Source organism: Larimichthys crocea, chromosome XXI (genome assembly GCF_000972845.2).
Source record: "Larimichthys crocea isolate SSNF chromosome XXI, L_crocea_2.0, whole genome shotgun sequence".
NCBI lineage: Eukaryota > Metazoa > Chordata > Actinopteri > Sciaenidae > Larimichthys > Larimichthys crocea.
In genome coordinates, this window is record NC_040031.1 from 22,250,313 (window position 1) to 22,269,949 (window position 19,637).

The 19,637-nt window shown below is 39.7% G+C and overlaps 1 protein-coding gene across 1 annotated transcript in view; it reads right to left on the reverse strand.

Annotated features, from left to right (window-relative positions):
- Window positions 1–1,418, reverse strand: part of fhit (fragile histidine triad diadenosine triphosphatase) — a 168,126-nt gene extending 166,708 nt beyond the window's left edge. Inside the window, exon 1 of the mRNA XM_027273132.1 lies at window positions 1,297–1,418. Coding sequence (XP_027128933.1) covers window positions 1,297–1,402 — 106 coding nt within the window. The 5' untranslated portion in view covers window positions 1,403–1,418. The remainder of the gene's footprint in view (window positions 1–1,296) is intronic.
- Between the last annotated feature and the right edge of the window lie 18,219 nt (window positions 1,419–19,637).

The window sequence follows — 19,637 nt, forward strand, 5'->3', positions numbered from 1 at the left end:
AATATACATTTCCAGTCTCCCCTGCTATATTTTGGGCAATTAAGCTCACTAGTGCACTAGAGCTGGTTATTCCAAATGAATTAGTTTTACTTAGGTAAAATCAGTCATCCTTCCCTCAGTACATCTGGCATTAGGATAATCTATAAGGATAAGGATAAGGATAATCTATAAATAATTACAGTAGTTATTAGTGGAAAAATACAGTCACAGTTGATCTCACAGAGATCAAAACCACATTCACTGATTTTCAACAGTTTTAAACTTTTTACATTAAGATGTGCCAATATAGTGAAGAAGCTGAAGAACTCAAACAGTCTAATGGTGCTTAGGCAGCTCTAACATAAATGCTGACGTTTTCAAAGATAATATTTCAGTTCATTTAGTGGTTTCCAGGACCAATAGTTAATGTTAGATGGCTCTAGTGCAGCGCATATAAAAGTATATGAAGGTGGTTTTCTAAGCTTTTTGAAGGTTTGTTTGCTAGTTTGTGTCGTACTTCATAACCTAGATATTCATCATTTTTTAAAAATCAAATAGGTAAATCGGATATCAGTAGTTTACTAAAAGAGTCTGTTTACACTTTGTTCAGATCTTTAAGACAGACCTTAAACACTGATTGGATCAGATTTGTGTGTCCAGACATCACCAACACACTGGCATTGGCTGCCATGGTAACGATGTTGGCATCTGTAACTTTGTACGCTGGTGATGAAGCTTTTGAATGCAGACACAGCTTGTCTACAGAACTGGGCTCAAAACGCTAGCTGTTTACTTCAGCGTCTGTGTTGTCCTCTCATAGCAGCTTGGCTCCACTCAGCCAGTCATTTTTGTCGTTTTGGATTTGATGTGTGTTCCGGATCGAGTGACTCAAAAGACACTTTGAAATCTGATTTGAGCATCCAGACGAGTTATGCTGCATCATGAACTATCTTCAAATGTGGTTCAGATCTGACTTGCAAAAAAAGGCATATTGTGTTTTTCTGCCGACCTAAGAAAATCAATCTAGATGTGACAATGTGGATTACTTGCATGGATACGTGCTGCTGCTGTTGTGGTTTAGATTGCAAAGGCAGCTACAAATAAAGCCCCAAGAAGAAAAGATTGAACAGGAAATCTGTACATTTCTCCATGAACCTCTCTATCCATCTGCAGTATCTATCAAACTCAAGTTCAACAAAGTGACCACTCATCAGACTCAGTGGGTCTGTCAGGTGTTAACACGCCAACAACCTTCAACCCACAAACAATACTAAGCTCAGCAGGCCCACCTCTCACCTGTAAGTAATGAAAAGATACGTCCGGGCACCACAGGCTTCCTGTTGACCAGAGCGAAGGACAGCTCCGTCTGCAGGAACACAGCCGAGGCCTTGATGATATGCTGTCCAAAGCGCAGGGTCGACATGTCCCACTGATTCTCAGGCCTGGAAGAGAAGCAGAGACAGCAGGTGGTCAATAACATCAGAGGGAACAAGGATTCTGTTCATCGCAGACATCCTCATGCAGCTGGAGACCCTCACTGAAGAACCTGACTGACATTTTTCATTTGACTAAGATCTGATTTGGATGAAGGTCATTTAAAAACCAACAACTTGATCAAGAGAATAAAAATTAACCTCACACAAGCATAGTCACAATACTGTACTGTATATTAAAGATACAAAAACAAGCCATGGAAACATTTAAAAACAACTATAAATAGTATGAACCAGTAAACAAATCCTACACAAGAAAGAGCCTTTGATACGTGTTTCAAAAATATTTTAGGACATGGCCCTGCTTAAACTAACAAATTGAGAAAATGCATTCAGACATACAGAGACATGCTCCCCCTGCCTACACTCTGTAGTTGGAGGGTCACTCTCTGTCTCTCTCTTTCTTATAGTTCTTATCAGACATCTTTTATATCTTCTGTCACCCATTATCCAAGTGTACTCAAGTTGCTGTAATGCAGCTTCTATCTAACAGCTTAGGTTTTGGTCGTACAAGGCAAAAGCATTTTTTACTGGTCGGAATGGAAAGCAGCAATAGTGCCAGGCGACACAGGAGGCTGATGGTCCTGATTTGAGCCGAACTGGTTTGCACAGTTAGCTTTGCGTAGCGAGGCTTTAGCAGATGCAGCAGAGTGCATGTAATCATAGAACACGGGATGTGATTAAAAGAACAGGGGGGCCAATGACGCCTGGGTGCTCAACAAAGCCACCTGTAATCACATCTGTCAATCAAAGTGGTCATGCTCTTAATCCTGCATAACTTTAAGCCTTAATATAATTTGAACAGGTGAGTTGTATATAAATTCACCCTCAGTACAGTTGTCATGAACGGGGAAATTAGCTACAGAGACCAAAACTGTCCAGGGTGTAAACATGTTTATTTCTGCTGTGAAGACTTATGGAGGCGTCAGTCTCTTCACTTCTGTAGCCAGCCTCAAGTGGACGTTTGAGGAACTGCAGTTTTTGGTACCTCTGCATTGGCTTTACTTCACAGCCATAGAGGTTGCCACTTGGTCAAGATAGGAAATAAGTTTTGATCTTCATCTTCCTCTATTGATTGGCTTAAAGCCTTTACATCAACATTATTGTCTTGTTGTGTTTTAATTTAGTTTGACATTTTATTACAGTTTAGCTTCAACCATTTGTTCTTCTAGACTGCTGTGAGTGATTTAAGTATTTCCACGTATATATCTGTTTAACAAGGGGCGGGGCGGCTGTGGCTTGGAGGTGGAGTGGGTCGTCCACTTCGATCCCCTCCAGTCTGCATGTCGAAGTGTCCTTGGGCAAGATACTGAACCCCAAATTGCTCCAGAAGGCTGTGCCATCCGTGTCATCAGCATTATCAAACTGATGAGCAGTTGGCATTCACACACATTCATACACTGATGGCAGCCAATGCCATCAGTGTATGAATGTGTGTGAATGGGTGAATGAGATATGTACTGTAAAAGCACTTTGAGTGGTTGGAATACTAGAAAGGTGCTATACAAGTACAGTCCATTTACTATTCATTCATTCACAAGTATTTCTTATTGTATGTTTGTATGTTTGGTTACTCACACAACTTTAGAATAACTTCAGGTTGTAATTCAGTCACAGCTATATTAGCACAGAGGCACAATGTAAACAAACAAATAAGAAGCTTCCCGTAGAACAAGTCTCTTTATTGACTGCCATGTTTCGACAGTAGCCCAGAATAGAGCCTTTCACATTTTTGTGCACTGATTTTGAGAAAATTCCAGATGAACACCCTAAAGGTTCTACATGAATGTCCATACATTCTAAATCTAGAAATAAAATCTTGAAATACATATTCATGTCCCATTAATGCATGTTACCAGAGTTTTTCTGCTTTGACATCTTGCAGGTTCCCATGGATTGTGAATCACAGATACACCTATGTAACAGCTTCAGTATGGTTGAAGAACATGACACAATGAAAACACATACAGGTCGACAGGCTGTCTCAGGCCTCAGCTCAAAAGACTCCCATGTTTAATAAAATGTTATGAACAAAACAGTGTGCAGTGATGTTACAGTAATTACATCACTGTAACTGGATTTGAAATTATGAACAAAATGAGATTAATGAGTAAAAATTAGACAAAGTGTAACAAATTCAGAGTGTCTAACATCTCAGTTCAGATGAAAATAAATTTTACTCATGAAAAAATAAAATAAACCTTTAATATATGCAGCATATTTTCATGTTAGAAAGTTACCCACTGTAGGGACAGGGACACCATGAACACACAACAGACTCATAAAAATAAAAATAGGTGTTTTTTTGTTTTTGTTTGTTTGTTTGTTTTACCAACTAAAACAAACGTAAGGATTAATAATTATCTGTCTTTACATTTACGTTACATGTATGAGATAATAAACAAAGAGACAAACAGCATCACAACATACCGTATTGGCATTCCAGGTTTTAGGGACCTTGTGTGTCATTAAGCAGAATCCCCCCAGCTACAACAGGTAGCCCAGAAACATATAACATCATCAAAATCAAATCAGATCAACTCTTAATGGTATAGCCCAAAGTCACAAAGTACATATGCCTCAGAGGGCTTTACAATCTGTACAGGGAGTGACACCCTCTGTCCTTAGACCCTCGGTTCGAGTGACACAAAAAACCTTTAACAGGGAAAAAATGTGGAAGAAACCTCAGGAAGAGCCACAGAGGAGGGATCCCTCTCCCAGGACGGACAGACGTGCAATAGATGTCACGTGTACAGAACAAATCAACACAAACATATTGTACAATTGATTGTACAATTGTACAATGAATGATAAAATGACAATGAATTACAATGAATGATAAAATGACAATGAATTACAATGAATGATAAAATGACAATGAATTACAATGAATGATAAAATGACAATGAATTACAATGAATGATAAAATGACAATGAATTACAATGACTGATAAAATGACAATGAATTACAATGACTGATAAAATGACAATGAATTACAATGAATGATAAAATGATTACAGTAGCAGTGGAACCTGTGATAGAGATAGAGAGACACAGATGTACAGTAGCAGCAAATCATTAACTAACTATAAACTGTAATGGAGATATGGTAACAATAATGACAGTAATAATATGTGTAGTGGACGTCATGCAGGACCACAGCAGCAGCCACGATCCACCAGCCAATCTATCTGTCTGTATATCTATTTCTACAATTCTGAGCAAAGACTAAAGTGACCGTGAACATGAGCCACTCTCACTGGTGTGAACACAGGCAAGAAATTAGAAGTCATCATCCACACTTCAATCTGGTCCAATTCTTGTACGGAAATCTATATTAACTCAGCATTAGTGCACGGCTGACAGAGACTTATTCAAAAGGTAAAAGGCTCAACATGAGAGCTGCTGAGGGCCACAAAAATACATTGTTAAGAAGCTCTCACCTCCTGTGAACCCCCACCTCAGAGTCAAAAAATAATTAGTATTTCTCAAACAGCCCTCAAGGTTTGACAGCCTCACACCTTTTTAGTTCTACATTTTATCAAAATATGACTTTGGTATTAAAAATGATCAATCTCGCTAACAAAAGCAATGATTGGAGAAATGGAATAACAAGCAGGCCTGTGATATTGAATCAAGAGGATAAATGGAGCTCACAGTTTCCCTTTCATTCAGGTAGTAATCACAGCAGAGGTGAAAAAAGACATTATTGTGTGCCACTGTTTCTCTCGTGGTGACACTCCGCTGTGGTGGGGAGATGAATCTATCTTACTGGGCCGTGTCTGAAATAGAAAGATGGTGTCACATCTGACAAACTGTTTCATCAACTGTTACACGGTTGACATCCCTGAGAGAAACCATTATTGCCACCACACACAACACAGAGATGAGCTGAAATCGCCGCAATCAGATTCTGTTTCTGTCATTTTAGATGAAATGAGAATCCTGACACTAAGGGCCGGCTGATAGGAACAGGAAATCACTCAAAATCAAGATGGATTGGAAAATATTTTACAATTAAATTATGCAAAATGATGATGTTGTTTTTTTTTAATTGTGTAAAAGTGTGAATGTGTCACTTTTTACACAGCATTATATATAAAAGCTGAGTGCTCAACATGCATGGTGTTGACACTATGTGATGCCCTGTACCTGTAACATGCAACACACATAACACTGTAGTGCACCATCAACTGGCTGATAAGCTGAATGTGTTCTACTGCAGATCTGACACATTCAAAGTCACTGCTCTTCTCCCTTTTCACCAATGACTGCACCTCAAGAGACTCGTCTGTTAAGCTCCTGAAGTTTGCAGACGACACAGCAGTTATCGGCCTCATCCAGGGCGATGACGAGTCTGCATACAGGGAGGTTGAACGGCTGGTCTGCTGGTGTGGTCAGAACAATCTGGAGCTAAACACACTCAAAACTGTGGAGATGACAGTGGACTTTAGGAGGAGCCCCACCACTCTGCCACCAATCACCATCACCAACAACACTGTGTCTGCTGTTGAAACCTTCAGGTTTCTGGGCTCCACGATCTCCCAGGACCTGAAGTGGGAGACCAACACAGTCACTATCCTCAAAAAGGCCCAGCAGAGGTTGTTCTTCCTGTGCCAGCTTAGGAAGCTCAACCTGCAGACGGAGCTGCTGACACAGTTCTACTCTGCCATCATTCTGTTCTCTGCTCTTCAATCTCTGTTTGGTTTGGATCCACCAAACAGGAAAAGAACAGACTTGCAGAGAAAATGATTGGTTTCAGTCTGCCCTCCATCCAGGACCTGTACCTGTCCAGAGTCAGGAAACGGGCAGGTAACATCTCTACAGACCATCACACCCTGGTCACAACCTGTTTAAACCTCTCCCCTCTGGGAGGCGCTACAGAGCTCTGCATGCCAAAACATCCAGACACATGATCAGTTTTTTCCCTCAGGCTGTCTCTGTGATGAACTGCTAAAACCGGACTTAAATGTCAGTAAAATCAGCTGTATAATATCTGTAAATTACAAATGATCTACTGTATGTAAATATCATCTTCACTCATACTGTCATACTGTGCACACTGTATATTTATATTTATTATTTCATCCTTGCACATATGTCACCATTGCATTGAAAAGAAATCTTCCTTGTCTATACACATAGATATTTATGTATATATATACATTTACCTTTTTACATGTACATAGCTTTTGTCTTTGTTCTTGTTTATGTCTATGTTTACCTGTCAAGTCCTCTGTTTTGTTTTTAACTGTGCCTGTGTCTATATATGTTTGATGCCTGTACCAAGAGAGCAAAGTATAACCGGAAGCAAATTCCTAGTGTGTGTTCATATACCTGGCGAATAAAAGTGATTCTGATTCTGATGTAAGAAATCCAGATTCATCCCGTACATATATGTGAAAGCAGCAGAAGGTGCCTACAATATCTGTAAATGTCCTTACCGGATAGATACTCTGCTTTATTTACTGCGATTTATTGTACGAGCAGATGTGAGATCACTTTGTCCATTTCATGATCTTTAAGAGTTTTCTATATCAGCTTCTGATAGCTCTGTTCTCCTCTCATTGTTCTGTATGGCTTCATGTATCACATTAAATCTGTTATAATAAAACATGCACACATTGTGAATGTAAGTGTTGAAGGAATGTTGTCATCATGGTGTGATCTGGTCAGATCACCTCCGGTTAGAGGTTTCTGAACAGAAGCTGCCTGAAGAAAAAGGTATGTGTAAGGTAAGGTAAGACAGTTCACACTGTGCCTTTGTGTTTATGGCTGTTCATCTAATGCTGCTAACATTTAGCATGCTCTGTGATCAATATGCTGGTGATCAGTCTGACTGAGTTTCAGTCTGTGACAGCTGAGAGGTGCAGACTGACACAAATAAAAATGTTTTTCACTTTTCACTAACAGAGTTAAGAATGAAGCTAACCACACACACACATACACACACACACACACACACACACACACGTATATTTTGATGTAGATTTGATGTAGTCTACATTAGCATTTTTACTGCTACTATACCTGACACCTCAATGCCACATCACTGGAGAATGTGTGACTTTTGGTAGCCACAGCTGTTGATTGTAAATCAATGGTAAGTGATTACAATTAAACTAGTGCCACTAGTACCAGCAGGCAGCTTTATTTCTAAATACTGAACCTATTATAACCTTTTAAGTGTTCATAGCAATGAGTTTTCTTCCTCTGCTGCAGTGCACATCCTCATAATTGTAAAGTCCAAACAGGTCTATGATAACAGAACATAATCCTGATTTTTTAAAACCTTCTCAGTCACCACAGACAGACACAGTTCTTCATGAGGTTAAAACAGTAATCAGATTTTTGTCAAATAAAAAGTATTAGTCATTGTTTTGGTCATTTTTTAGAATCTCATCATCAAGTGCACAATGTGTTTAAAAGATAATTAAAAATCCACTGAGCACAACAAATTACTAGAGTCAACAAACACCAAAATGCTGATGCATGTCTGTCTGAGAAGGCTGAGGGTCGGGGCTAGGCCATGATCATTTGCCATGTAACCATGACCAATTTAATTATACTTAATGATTACTGTGAGAGGATCCCCCTCTTTTTGAAACGCATGTGTGACTTACAGTAATGGGGTTAAATGACACCTAAGCGATTACACAGCTCACTCTTGGTGGGCTGGCGGTCTGATCATGGCAGAGCGTGAGAGACGGAGGAGGACGAGGAGGAAGAAGGATGGAGCCTGGAGATAATCACAGCACCATGCAGGATCACTCCCATCTCCATTCTCCTACCTGAACTGCTCAGCCAATACAGAGGGAGAGAGAGAGGGAGAAAGGAGGAGAGAGCCATGGGTGGATTTGGATTTGGTCCCAGAAGACTCATCCCCTCTCTCTCTCACCAGCTGTCTCCGCTGCATTAGCATTCCAAATGCACTCTGACAATTCCACAATTAAGAACTAGAATGCTGCAATTAGTTCACTGCATGGAGAGATGACCCAATTAGTGTTTACTTTACACAGATTTTATCACCTTCAATTTGTAAATGCCAACAGCTTTTTCAGCTACAAAAGCAAAACGGAATTCTTTCTTTCATTAAGTGCGCTCACAGCGCAGGCTGGAACTCCCACGGAAGACAGAGGTCACGTCATTGAGGGTTTTTTTTCTGGGCATTTAAATGTTTTAGTGATTTCTAGTGAACACTTCACAGTTTGCTGGAAAACAAATGTAGATTGAGCCTGCCAGGGTAATTAAAAGCCATTAAATGAACTTTTATTTTGAAATGTAGACTCATAGCATGCCATTTCCTGTGGCGCATGGCCACAATTGTTATGCGGTAGGTTGATTATTGAATGAATTCATTCATTATGCAATGCACTATCATCATTAACTTTGATTTTCCTCAGGGGCGCAGATAGTGGGTGTGTCAGGTGTGTCATGACACACCCACTTTTGAATGACCGTAGATCCGTCCCACCCACTTTTATGTAGCTTAACGTTTTTTTTTTTTTTTTTTTTTTTTTTTAAACTTTGTCTTCTTCAAATCTTCTGATTCAAGCATCACGAGGAAACCAAAATATGAATTAACATAATATTTGGTTTACTGAGGTGTGTGCTGATGTGCATGCGTTGTGTGTAACAACGCGTACGCATCAAGCAAGTGACTCGTTTGGACTGTGCAGCAAAGAGTGTGGAGTCGTCGTCGACTTTGGTTGCCACGGTTACCAACTGATCACTTGGACAGCTAGCTGCACGTTCAGCACGGCATGGCATGATGAGAAGGACAACAAAAAAGCAAAAGACTATTGCGTCATTTTTTCAAAAAGTCACTTCTGTAAGTAAATTGTACTTTTTAAATATATACTTCATCACACCACATTGCATTTCTGAGAGTCTCGAAGCAATGTCCTCTCGTGAAAGTAAAATCGTACGAGGCAAGAGACAAACTTTCGCCTTCTGTCTCCGCGTAGCCTGTAGCCTACATGTAAATACCTCGTTGGACATTAATAACGTAATGCCGTTTTAATGTTAATCTGACTTTCCTCGCCACGCACGAGCATAGGCCTACTGTTTAACAAGGACTGACTAAACGCACGTAGCCCACCCAGTTTCTCAGCATTTTTTAAAACGAGTTTAGCATTTTTGTGAGGGGGTTTCTGTGTGTGATGACAGTTAATAATTTGTAATGATTTTCATGAGCTTCGTCCCCCCCAGTTTCTCAAACCTATCTGCGCGCCTGATTTTCCTTACACATTATTCTATACGTTCATACAACTATAATGTATATATTTATACATTAAGACATGATTGTTCTACATACAGCATTGAACATGGTTTTATGGTACCACAGGCCTGCTGCTGGGTAAAGAGCCTGGCTTGAATATTTGTGATCTGGTGCACAGCGGTGTTAAGGCAGATCACCAGTGTGTATTCTACTGTCTTATTTGTGTTTGCAGGAGTGACGAAGAATGAAGAAACTCTTTGGGTTTGTTTAGCTAATATTAGCATGATATATATATATATATATACTTTAATTGCTGACAGTTTATGATGCTGGTTGATATAGTGAGAGCTGTGGTGTGCTAAAGATCTCACTGTATCTCTTTGCCGTAGTGATGTTGATGTCGTTGTTTGGCAGTTTACTGTGTGGATTTTTGCTCTGCATGAGCAAATAAAGGCCATAACACCAGGCAGCTTATGGCTGTTTTATAAATATGCTGCAAATTCTGTTCAGGCGGCCGCAGTCTAAACAAATGTCTTCCCCTTTATCTGAAGAGGACATACTCTATATAATATTATATGACATATAATATGTCAAAAGTATTAGAAACCCAATGTTAAGTATAGCTACAGAAAACTCCTGTTATCATTCTATAAACTTATATATTAATACGAAGAGGTGTCAATGCAACTGACATATTTCATTGTTCATTGAACATTGATTCATTTATCTATTAATAAGTTTTTAATGATGACCAAAGTAACCATGAAACATAACACTGTTTTCATGCCAACAATTATTACCACCATAATGACCACAATGCAAACACACACAGTGTGATGAGAGGCTAATTCATGTGTTCCCCCTCTCCTCCAGCCGAGCTTTCCTACCTGGACGATTCAGTGCACATGGCCACCTCTAGCATCTGATATTTTCACTGACATCAAACAAGACCTGGCAACGGCTCTCCTCACCAAAGATGACATTTGCAATGTACTATTTTTTTCAGCCATCAATGATGGTCCATTGGGGGCAGATTTTTTGCCTCTGCACCGTGCTGGCGTCAGGTGTTTCACCACCCCCTAAGGCAGTGGAGGTGGTCCAATCAAACATGTATGGCATCAAAACTCTGGAATCTTTGCTATAATCAACTTTTCTCAGCTCCTACACAGCTGCACTCCTTTGAACAGTATAGAACATTCTGACATTATTCATTCAGTCTCTATGGCCATTCTTAACCATCAGTAGCTGGTCAATGCCTTTGGTTCTTTGACTTGACCCCTACTAAGCCTGGGGTTCAACTCAATCACCAGCCCACGCTATTAAACACTTTGGACCAGTAAATGGCTATTGATTATCACACTGGGGCTTTGGTCAGATTAGAGCCACTGACTCCCAGTGCCATGATGTGAAAGAAAGTGTAAAAAGATGCAGTCCTTTTACCACTAAAAGAGAATGTATGAAGAAGGCCAGTTCCTGCATCATCTGGATGTTTGGCAGAGGGAAGATACATAAAGAAATTGTTCCTGAAGGCTGTGCCATCGCTGTGTCAATGTGATTAGTTACTATGTGGTGAGGAGTTGACGCCTTGAATGGCAGCCTCTGCCATCAGTGTATGAATGGGTGAATTTGATGTTTAGTAAAAGTGCTGTGAGTGGTCGCTAGACTAGAAAGACGTGATGTAAGTACAGTCCACAACTGCTGTCACACAGACCTCTGTGAAGACTTGTAATCTGTCACTAGGTCCTCAAAATGTGAAATAATATTGTTTTAACCTGCTTCCTGTACAAATCAACTTGTTTAATGTCAATTGTGTGATACGATTGTGCCTTTGTCCACTGCAGGAACTTGCATTTACATTTACAAGTCTTTTAGCTGACGTTTTTATCCAAAGCGACTTACAGGGAGGACGACCCGCTCTATCTCCTGAGCCACAGCCGCCAACTTAAAAGGTCCAGTATGTTAGATTCTTCAAAGAACCGAAGGCATTGACCTGTGTTTTCCTTAAGCACTGCAAAGCCTTTAGGTCTCTTTTAGCTCATTATTGTGGTTTGGTTTGTATGGGTTGAAGACCTGCTGCCCTCCCAGCACAAGGCTCTGCCGAATCCACTGTATTCTACCTGCACAGCATCAAACAACACACAGACATAACATAGAACACTGTGGAGCATTTAGCAGCTAAAGAGTGAGAGGTTTTGTTTTAAGCAAACCAGAAATATCAGCAGATTGAATGCTGGAAATACTTCCATCAGATGGACACAAACTGGATGTTCCTGTTAATGTTAGCGAACGTGTTCTACTTGGTGACAATATGTCAGAGTTAAGAAAAACAGATTTATTTATATGGTTAGTAACATCGATGATATGAACATGTATGTGAATTCAGATCATGTGGTGTATCTTTTTGACTTTCCAGCACTGGGAGAGACCATTGCTCCTGTATGCAGAGCTGTTACTACAGCCACAGTTAGACTGAATCCTGGGAGAGTGTGTGCAGCTTGGCTGCCTTGACTTGACACTGTAAGCCTGAGGGCAACCTCAATTACATGTGTGGTTGGTGTAAATGGCAGCCACCCACAGGTCTAATCTCAAATTGCTTTCACAGCATAGATTCCCTCAACACACAACTTTAACTTCACCTCTACAGGTGATAAAAATACAGGAATATATCGAATAGAAGTATGGATGTGCGCACACACACACACACACACACACACACACACACACACACAAAAGTCAGTTAATTCAAATTATGTTATTGATTATTGTGTTTTAATAATTGTGAGTCATTCTCCTGATGATTTGCCTTCCTTTCTGACTGTTTTGCTTCAGGATCCTGACACTTGCAGAATTACTTTACTGCATACTGCAATTACTTTACATGTCACTATTTTTCTCTGTGAAATTGTGTGGATGTAACATTTGTATGTTACAAAAGAGAAGCAGAACAAATTTACATTTAAGATCCACTCCAAATGAAATGAAATATACAGTCCCCTCCAAAAGTATTGGAACAGTGAGGCCAATTGCTTTATTTTTGCTGTAGACTGAAAACATTTGGGTTTGACATCAAAAGATGAATATGAGACGAAAGATCAAGATTTCAGCTTTTATTTCCAGGTATTTACATCTTGCTCTGATACACAAAGTAGAAGATAGCAGCTTTTGTTTGAACCCACACATTTTTCATGGGAGCAAAAGTATTGGAACATGTGACTGACAGGTGTGTTTTGTTGCCCACAAGCCAACTTCAAACAATAACTCGCACTGAATGTCTACACTCATTTTCAGATTTGGGTTTTGCCTGTGCATTTATAGTTAGAGATGTAACCAACATGAAAACCAAAAAGCTGTCTATGGATGAAAATCAAGCAATTGTGAAGCTGAGAGAAGATGAGCTTGTATGTTTTGGTTTCTTTCTCCAAACTTTAGTCTTTCCATCACTTTGATAAATGTTCATCTTTGTCTCATCAGTCCATAAAAGTTTGCCCCAGAGTTTTTGAGGCTAGTCTTTGTACTTTTTGGCAAATTCCAGCCTGACCTTCCAATTCTTCTTGCTAATGAGTGGTTTACATCTTCTTGTGTAGCCTCTGTACTTTTGTTCATGAAGTCTTCTGTGAATAGTAGAATGTGATACCTTCACTCCTGCCCTCTGGAGGTTGTTGCTGATACCACTAAGAGTTGTTTTAGGGTCTTTCTTTAGAGATCTCACAATGTTTCTGTTGTCCACTGCTGCTGTTTTCCTCAGTCTACCTGTTCAATGTCTGTTACTGGTACACCAGTGGTTTCTTTCTCCTTCAGGACATTCCAAATGCTTGTACTGGCTATGGCCAGTGTTTGTGCAATGGCCATGATTGACTTCCATCTTCTCTCAGCTTCACAATTGCTTGATTTTCGTCCATAGACAGCTTTTTGGTTTTCATGTCGGTTACATCTCTAATTATAAATGCACAGACAAAACCCAAATCTGAAAATGAGTGTAGACATTCAGTGCGAGTTATTGTTTGAAGTTGGCTTGTGGGCAACAAAACATACCTGTCAGTCACATGTTCCAATACTTTTGCTCCCATGAAAAATGTGTGGGTTCAAACAAAAGCTGCTATCTTCTACTTTGTGTATCAGAGCAAGATGTAAATACCTGGAAATAAAAGCTGAAATCTTGATCTTTCGTCTCATATTCATCTTTTGATGTCAAACCCAAATGTTTTCAGTCTACAGCAAAAATAAAGGAATTGGCCTCACTGTTCCAATACTTGTGGTGGGGACTGTATACACACAGTTTTTCCATACAGTGTATATACTGCATTTATTTATATATACAGAATATTGTTTTCCAAACTACAAGGAAGGTAGTACAACTGTTAATATAGACTTGACTCCTAAAACTAAACCTCAGCTCCTACTTAGTCTAAGCTAAGCATTTGTAAAAGTGTTTTCACTTACGGCTTGACAAGACATGGAGATATCAAAAATCTTGACAATGAAAAAGAAGTCAGCTTTTGTGGATCTATTCAATTTATCAAGTGAAGGGGGGCTGTGCAAACCTGTCCATGTCAAAAGATTCAGCCATACTAGCCTACATACACAAAACAAAAGCTACCAACAAAAGACACAGAACTCCAAATTCTTGGGGGAAAGATATCCCGGACGAGACCCTAAAATTACGTTTCGTCCCTGTCTAGGGTGTGAGGAGTGTAACACAAAATAGGATTCCACATTCGTTTATAGTCAGAAACACATGCAGTTTATTACTGCTATGAATACAATACAATAAACACAAACTGGAAAAATAGCGCTAGCTTTTTAAGGGAAGCTACCTAAACTCTACCAAAGCTACCAAAACCAACAACAAAAAGACAATTACTAAACCTAACTTCTTATGCTCACAAAAAACAGGACAGAAAAGTACCATAAGAAAACTCACTCCTACTGCCTCAGTCTTAACAGTGACTATTAAATCAAGGGTGATAACATACAAAAGTGACTAGTGACAAGACTAAACAAGGAAGCAAATTGTCAGTTAGAAGACGAACCAAACAACCAAAGCACAGGGAACTCTGCGTGTGTGTAGAGGAGGATCTTAAACAGGCCACACCCTGATTAACTCGATTGGAATTAGCTGTGGTTGATCAGCACTGAGGAAAAGAGGCTCACAAAGACAGGAGGTCACACTCTGTCCAGAAAAAAACAAACAAAACACAAAATGGCTGGCCGTAACAATTTATACAAACTACAAGGATGGTGGTATGACTAGACTCGACTCTTAAAGCTAAACCTCAACAACTACTTACAATAAATCAAGCCTTTGTAAAAATGTGAACCTGGCCCTGGTGTGCTGGACAAATGTGCACTGTGGCTATCATTCAGTTTGTACTCAACCTGTGTGAATTTAGTACCTGATGAAGACATAAACTCATTATGCAGTCAGGTCATTGGACTGAGCCCCACAGAGACACAGAGAGAATACCAAATACAGATATATTGGCTTGTTTACTCAGTCCACAGTTCAACTCCACCTATTCAGAAATATTAATGCACATGCAATAAGGAGAGACACCCACACCTGTTTCATACAACAAATACCGCAACATATTTTGGAAGCAGAAAATATCACGTGTGTACATGAAAAACCGATGCAAAAGGTCCCACATCTCACAGGCAACTCATACAATCTGCAATGCTTGTAAGACTTTCTGATAAAACATGTGTTGTCTTTGGTGATGTGCTCTAAGAAAGAAAGAAAAAAACTCACAAACACACTTGTATGATGAATGACTGAAGCCTTTCACTGTTGGAGAACAGTCACAGCAGGTTTTAATGTAGCAGCCAATCAGGTAGAAGCAGGTCATTTCCCTTTATTGATGAGACATTAAACAATCCATTGCAATCCAATCAGAGCTTGTTAAACCATGGCCTCACCCTGCTTACAAAATGAGATCACACTTATTAACAGAGGTCAATGTGAAATCAGTTAACAAAGAGTAAATAAAGCCCACATCATTTCACCTGTCTGCCACGTCAGGTAGCACAGTGCCTTGTTTGGTAATAAAAGCTTGGCCACTAAAATGGGATTAAATCCCATCTGCACTTCTTCATAACAAATTTGATTTGGCTGAGCAGGAGGACAGCTCTCCTATCAGCAATTTCTTCACTTCTGTGGGAAGGAAATAACTGATGGAGCAGTCTGGCAACAGGGTAGTCTGGTAAAAAGACAAACTTGCAGAGATAGAGAGCAGCATAACACTGCCTTTTAATTAAAGGACCACATCTACAACATCTTCGCTGCGCAACCCGACCATGTGTATCATACGCAACACAAATGGGACTCTCATGGTGAAAAGGAAATCTTATTTAGATTCAATTTTCTGATGGGAGGTATATGAACACTATATCAGTCAGGCACACTTATCAAGTCTTTAAACCAGAATGAGTATTACACGCAGAAAAAGGATAGGCAGATAGCTGGGGACTAATAAAAGGAGTAAAGGGTAATGTGGCCAAACGTGCAGTGATTTGTAAAACTCTCTTGTGTCATGAAAGCAGCATGGACTGGTAGAAGCAGACAAAAAACCATTACAGTACTTTCTTATTTCAACCATGAAATCATTTCTGTTCTGTTCTGACTCCCAGGGTGAAAAAGCTATGTTTTCTTTCCCAGCCATGCATTCAACTCAACCGCCATTGTCCGTGTGTGCAGATTCACTAATTACTATGCAGTACCTATTGACTCATGCAATTAAATGAGTGCTGAAGTTCAGAAGCTTGAAATACATCAAAAATATTTGTAATGCATACTGCAGTGTTTCCCCTATATTCATTCAGCTAGACGATATTCACTGTCGCTTTCTCTCCCCGCTCACTTGTTGTTCATTTGATGCGCTTTATCTTTATCTGACCTTATTATGGTTGACTAACCACTCAAAGCTCCACCAGGAGCAATGTGGCACTACTTATCCAAAGTGCTCACCATGACAATAAACTCACACATGCATGCACTAACAAACCGATGACATAGCTATCAGGAGCAATTTGGGGTTTAGTATTTTCCTAAAGACACTATGATGGGACTAAGGCAGCCAGGTATCGAACCAGAGACGTGCTCTACCTCCTAAGCCACAGCAACACCTAAGCGTCTATGCTCCTGGACTTCTATGACTATGACATGACATGGCATGGCATGATATGACATTTTCTTGGTAACTTGGTAACCTACTGAAAGCTTGCTGCCTTTGGGGCACTTGGCTTGCATCTTCCATTCAGTGTTTATCACATCAAAGAAGGCTCTCAGCATCACTGAAGCAGACTAGACAGACTTTGGGCGTCATTCATCTTAAGTATCAAAGGAATCCGACTGGCCTTCAAGAATTTTGGTAGCTTTCTATTGTACAGGATGGTGCTGAACGAAGGTTGGCTGCCTGTTTCGGGGAGGGATGCACACTGCCCATGCCCCTGGGATTTACTGGCTATTTGCTTGTATTTACTTGGCAGTTAAATAATTTGGATTTCGCACATGGATGCAATCTTTCTCCGTTCCTCTGGTGGGTGACTTGTCTGCCTGTTAATTTGCTGCCTTCCACTAAACCGATCCAGCTCAGAAGAATTCCCTTCCTAAAGGTTGTGAGTTATGCCTTAGCTGAGGCCATTTAACCACACCCTTGACCTTGTTCTGTCATATGACATTGAAATTGAACATTTCATAGTATTTCTAAAGAATCCTTTTTATCTGACCAATATTTAATAACCTTTGAATTCCTATTATAGGGCTACAAGCCTTTAGGCAAAGACTCTATAATAGATGTCTATCTGATAGTGCTGCAGTTAAATTTGAAGAAGTGATTTCATCTGTGTTTAATTCAATGTCATGCTACAAAATAACAGAGGACTCGTTTGCTACCTTTAGCCCCTTCCATATAGATAATCTTGTTGATAGTTCACATTTAATGATACAATTATAATTATTAGATATAAAATTCACCACCTCCTGTAGTCACTACACAGATCCGGATCTTATGAGTCATTTGAGTCATTTGTCCATAAGCATATAAGTTCTACCAGTGAAACACAAGCCTGCCTGTCTTAGACTACTGTACAAATACGCTAAATAAATTCAAATTTGAGAGCTATTATACGAGGAGGGCTACTGTTTGTGCATTTGAAATTTTGATGCAGGAAATAAAACTTTGCATTTTCATCTTCTTTTTATTTAGCTGCATTATAGACATCTGACACAAATACATTATGTTCTCATAATTCACAGTCAGCATCACTCATTCAACTGTAATACAGTAAATTGCTTATAGAATGTGGAAATATAACTCAATAATTATTGCAAACAGATTGTGCTAATACATAAGCTGCAAATAAAATGCTTCTCTCACAGTGTTGGCTATATTATCCTAGCTTCTAAAGTTTATTAACACTTAATTGTGTTAAATCAGGTGCAGCGATAAGGCCATATTATATGATGAAATATAATGTTGCAGTTAAAATGACATTAATTACGTTACGTCCCTCTTACATTGTTTTTAGCCTATGGCTATATTAGCCCCAGCTCCATAAAACGTGTGTGTGTTTTAAATAAAGTTTCTATCATCTTGTTCATTGCTGTATTATCTTCTTACATTTGCTGGAGGAAGTCTTTTGACGACACAACTCTGCGAAGTCCATCGAGTCTGAATCTCTCGTTTCACGCTGTATGGAGGAAAAGACAGTCGACTTAGTTGAATCAGTGAATCTTCTGGGTCTGCTAGCGAACTGCGGGTCTCCTGAGTCTCCTGAGTCTTTTGGTTCTTTAATTCTCTGTACGGATTTACTCAATGCGTCTGAATCTAATTCCGGGTCTGTGCTTCTGGTCTGAGTTCTGCAGGAAGACACACTGATCCGCTGAGTTGCCTGAGTCATTTGAGTCTGCTGAATCGGTGAGCGATCCGCCGCGTCTCCTGAGTCTTTTGTGTTTTTTGATTCTTTTGATTCTCGGATGTTTCTGGCTCTGTACGGAATTACTCGATGGATCTGAATCTAAGACCAGTTCTGCGCTACTGCAGTCTGAGTCTGCTCTGCAGGAAGTTATGCTGATCCGCAGTCGCTCATCTGAGTCCCGATTCCTGAGCTATTCTAGCAGTGTAAACAATTCTTTGTCAACAATAATAGCGAGGCATGTTGTGATGAGATTGTACAGGTTAAAGAGAAGGGAGTGATGACGCAATTTATCGTTTTAATTTGCATACTTGACCGCTGTTGACGGATGTAGGACAGTGAAGACCAGGTTAATGGACTTATGACTATGATCCCGGTCAGTTAGAGGATTGGGGTTAAAGATCTGGATGATCGCGAATCATCACCACTAACCTCCTGCCCTCAACAGGTACCAATTTATCTCAAACAGAGGAACCTTAGAGAAAAGTCCTGAGAAACTTTTTCTCACATCAACCTTCACCAACTATCTAGGCTGCTCAAGGAACTTTTACCTTGTCTAGTTATCATGTCTTTACTTGATATGATGATTCCGTCTTTATCATCAGGATATGTACCCACATCCTTTAAAAGTAGCTGTAATCAAACATCTCTTCTTGGATCTTTGAGAAAACCAGTCACCAACTAGTTGTGTTAATTTCTTCAACTTTAATAACAGCTTATTTCAGTCAGTGCATCAGAGCACAGAGACAGTGCTGGTGACAGTTACGAATGACATTTTATTGCATCAGACATGGCTCTCCTCTATACCGTACTTGTCTTGTTATATCTTGCTATATCCTGCGTATTTGACACCACTGACCATCACATCCTATTACAGAGACCTGACCATTTAATTGGCATTAAATTAACTGCACAAACTTGTTCAATTTATCAGATCCGTCTTAGTTTGTTAAATACTGTATAAATCCTCCATAAGCAACTGAAGTTAATGAACCTGGTCAGAGGTCCACAAGGTTCTGTGCTTGGACCA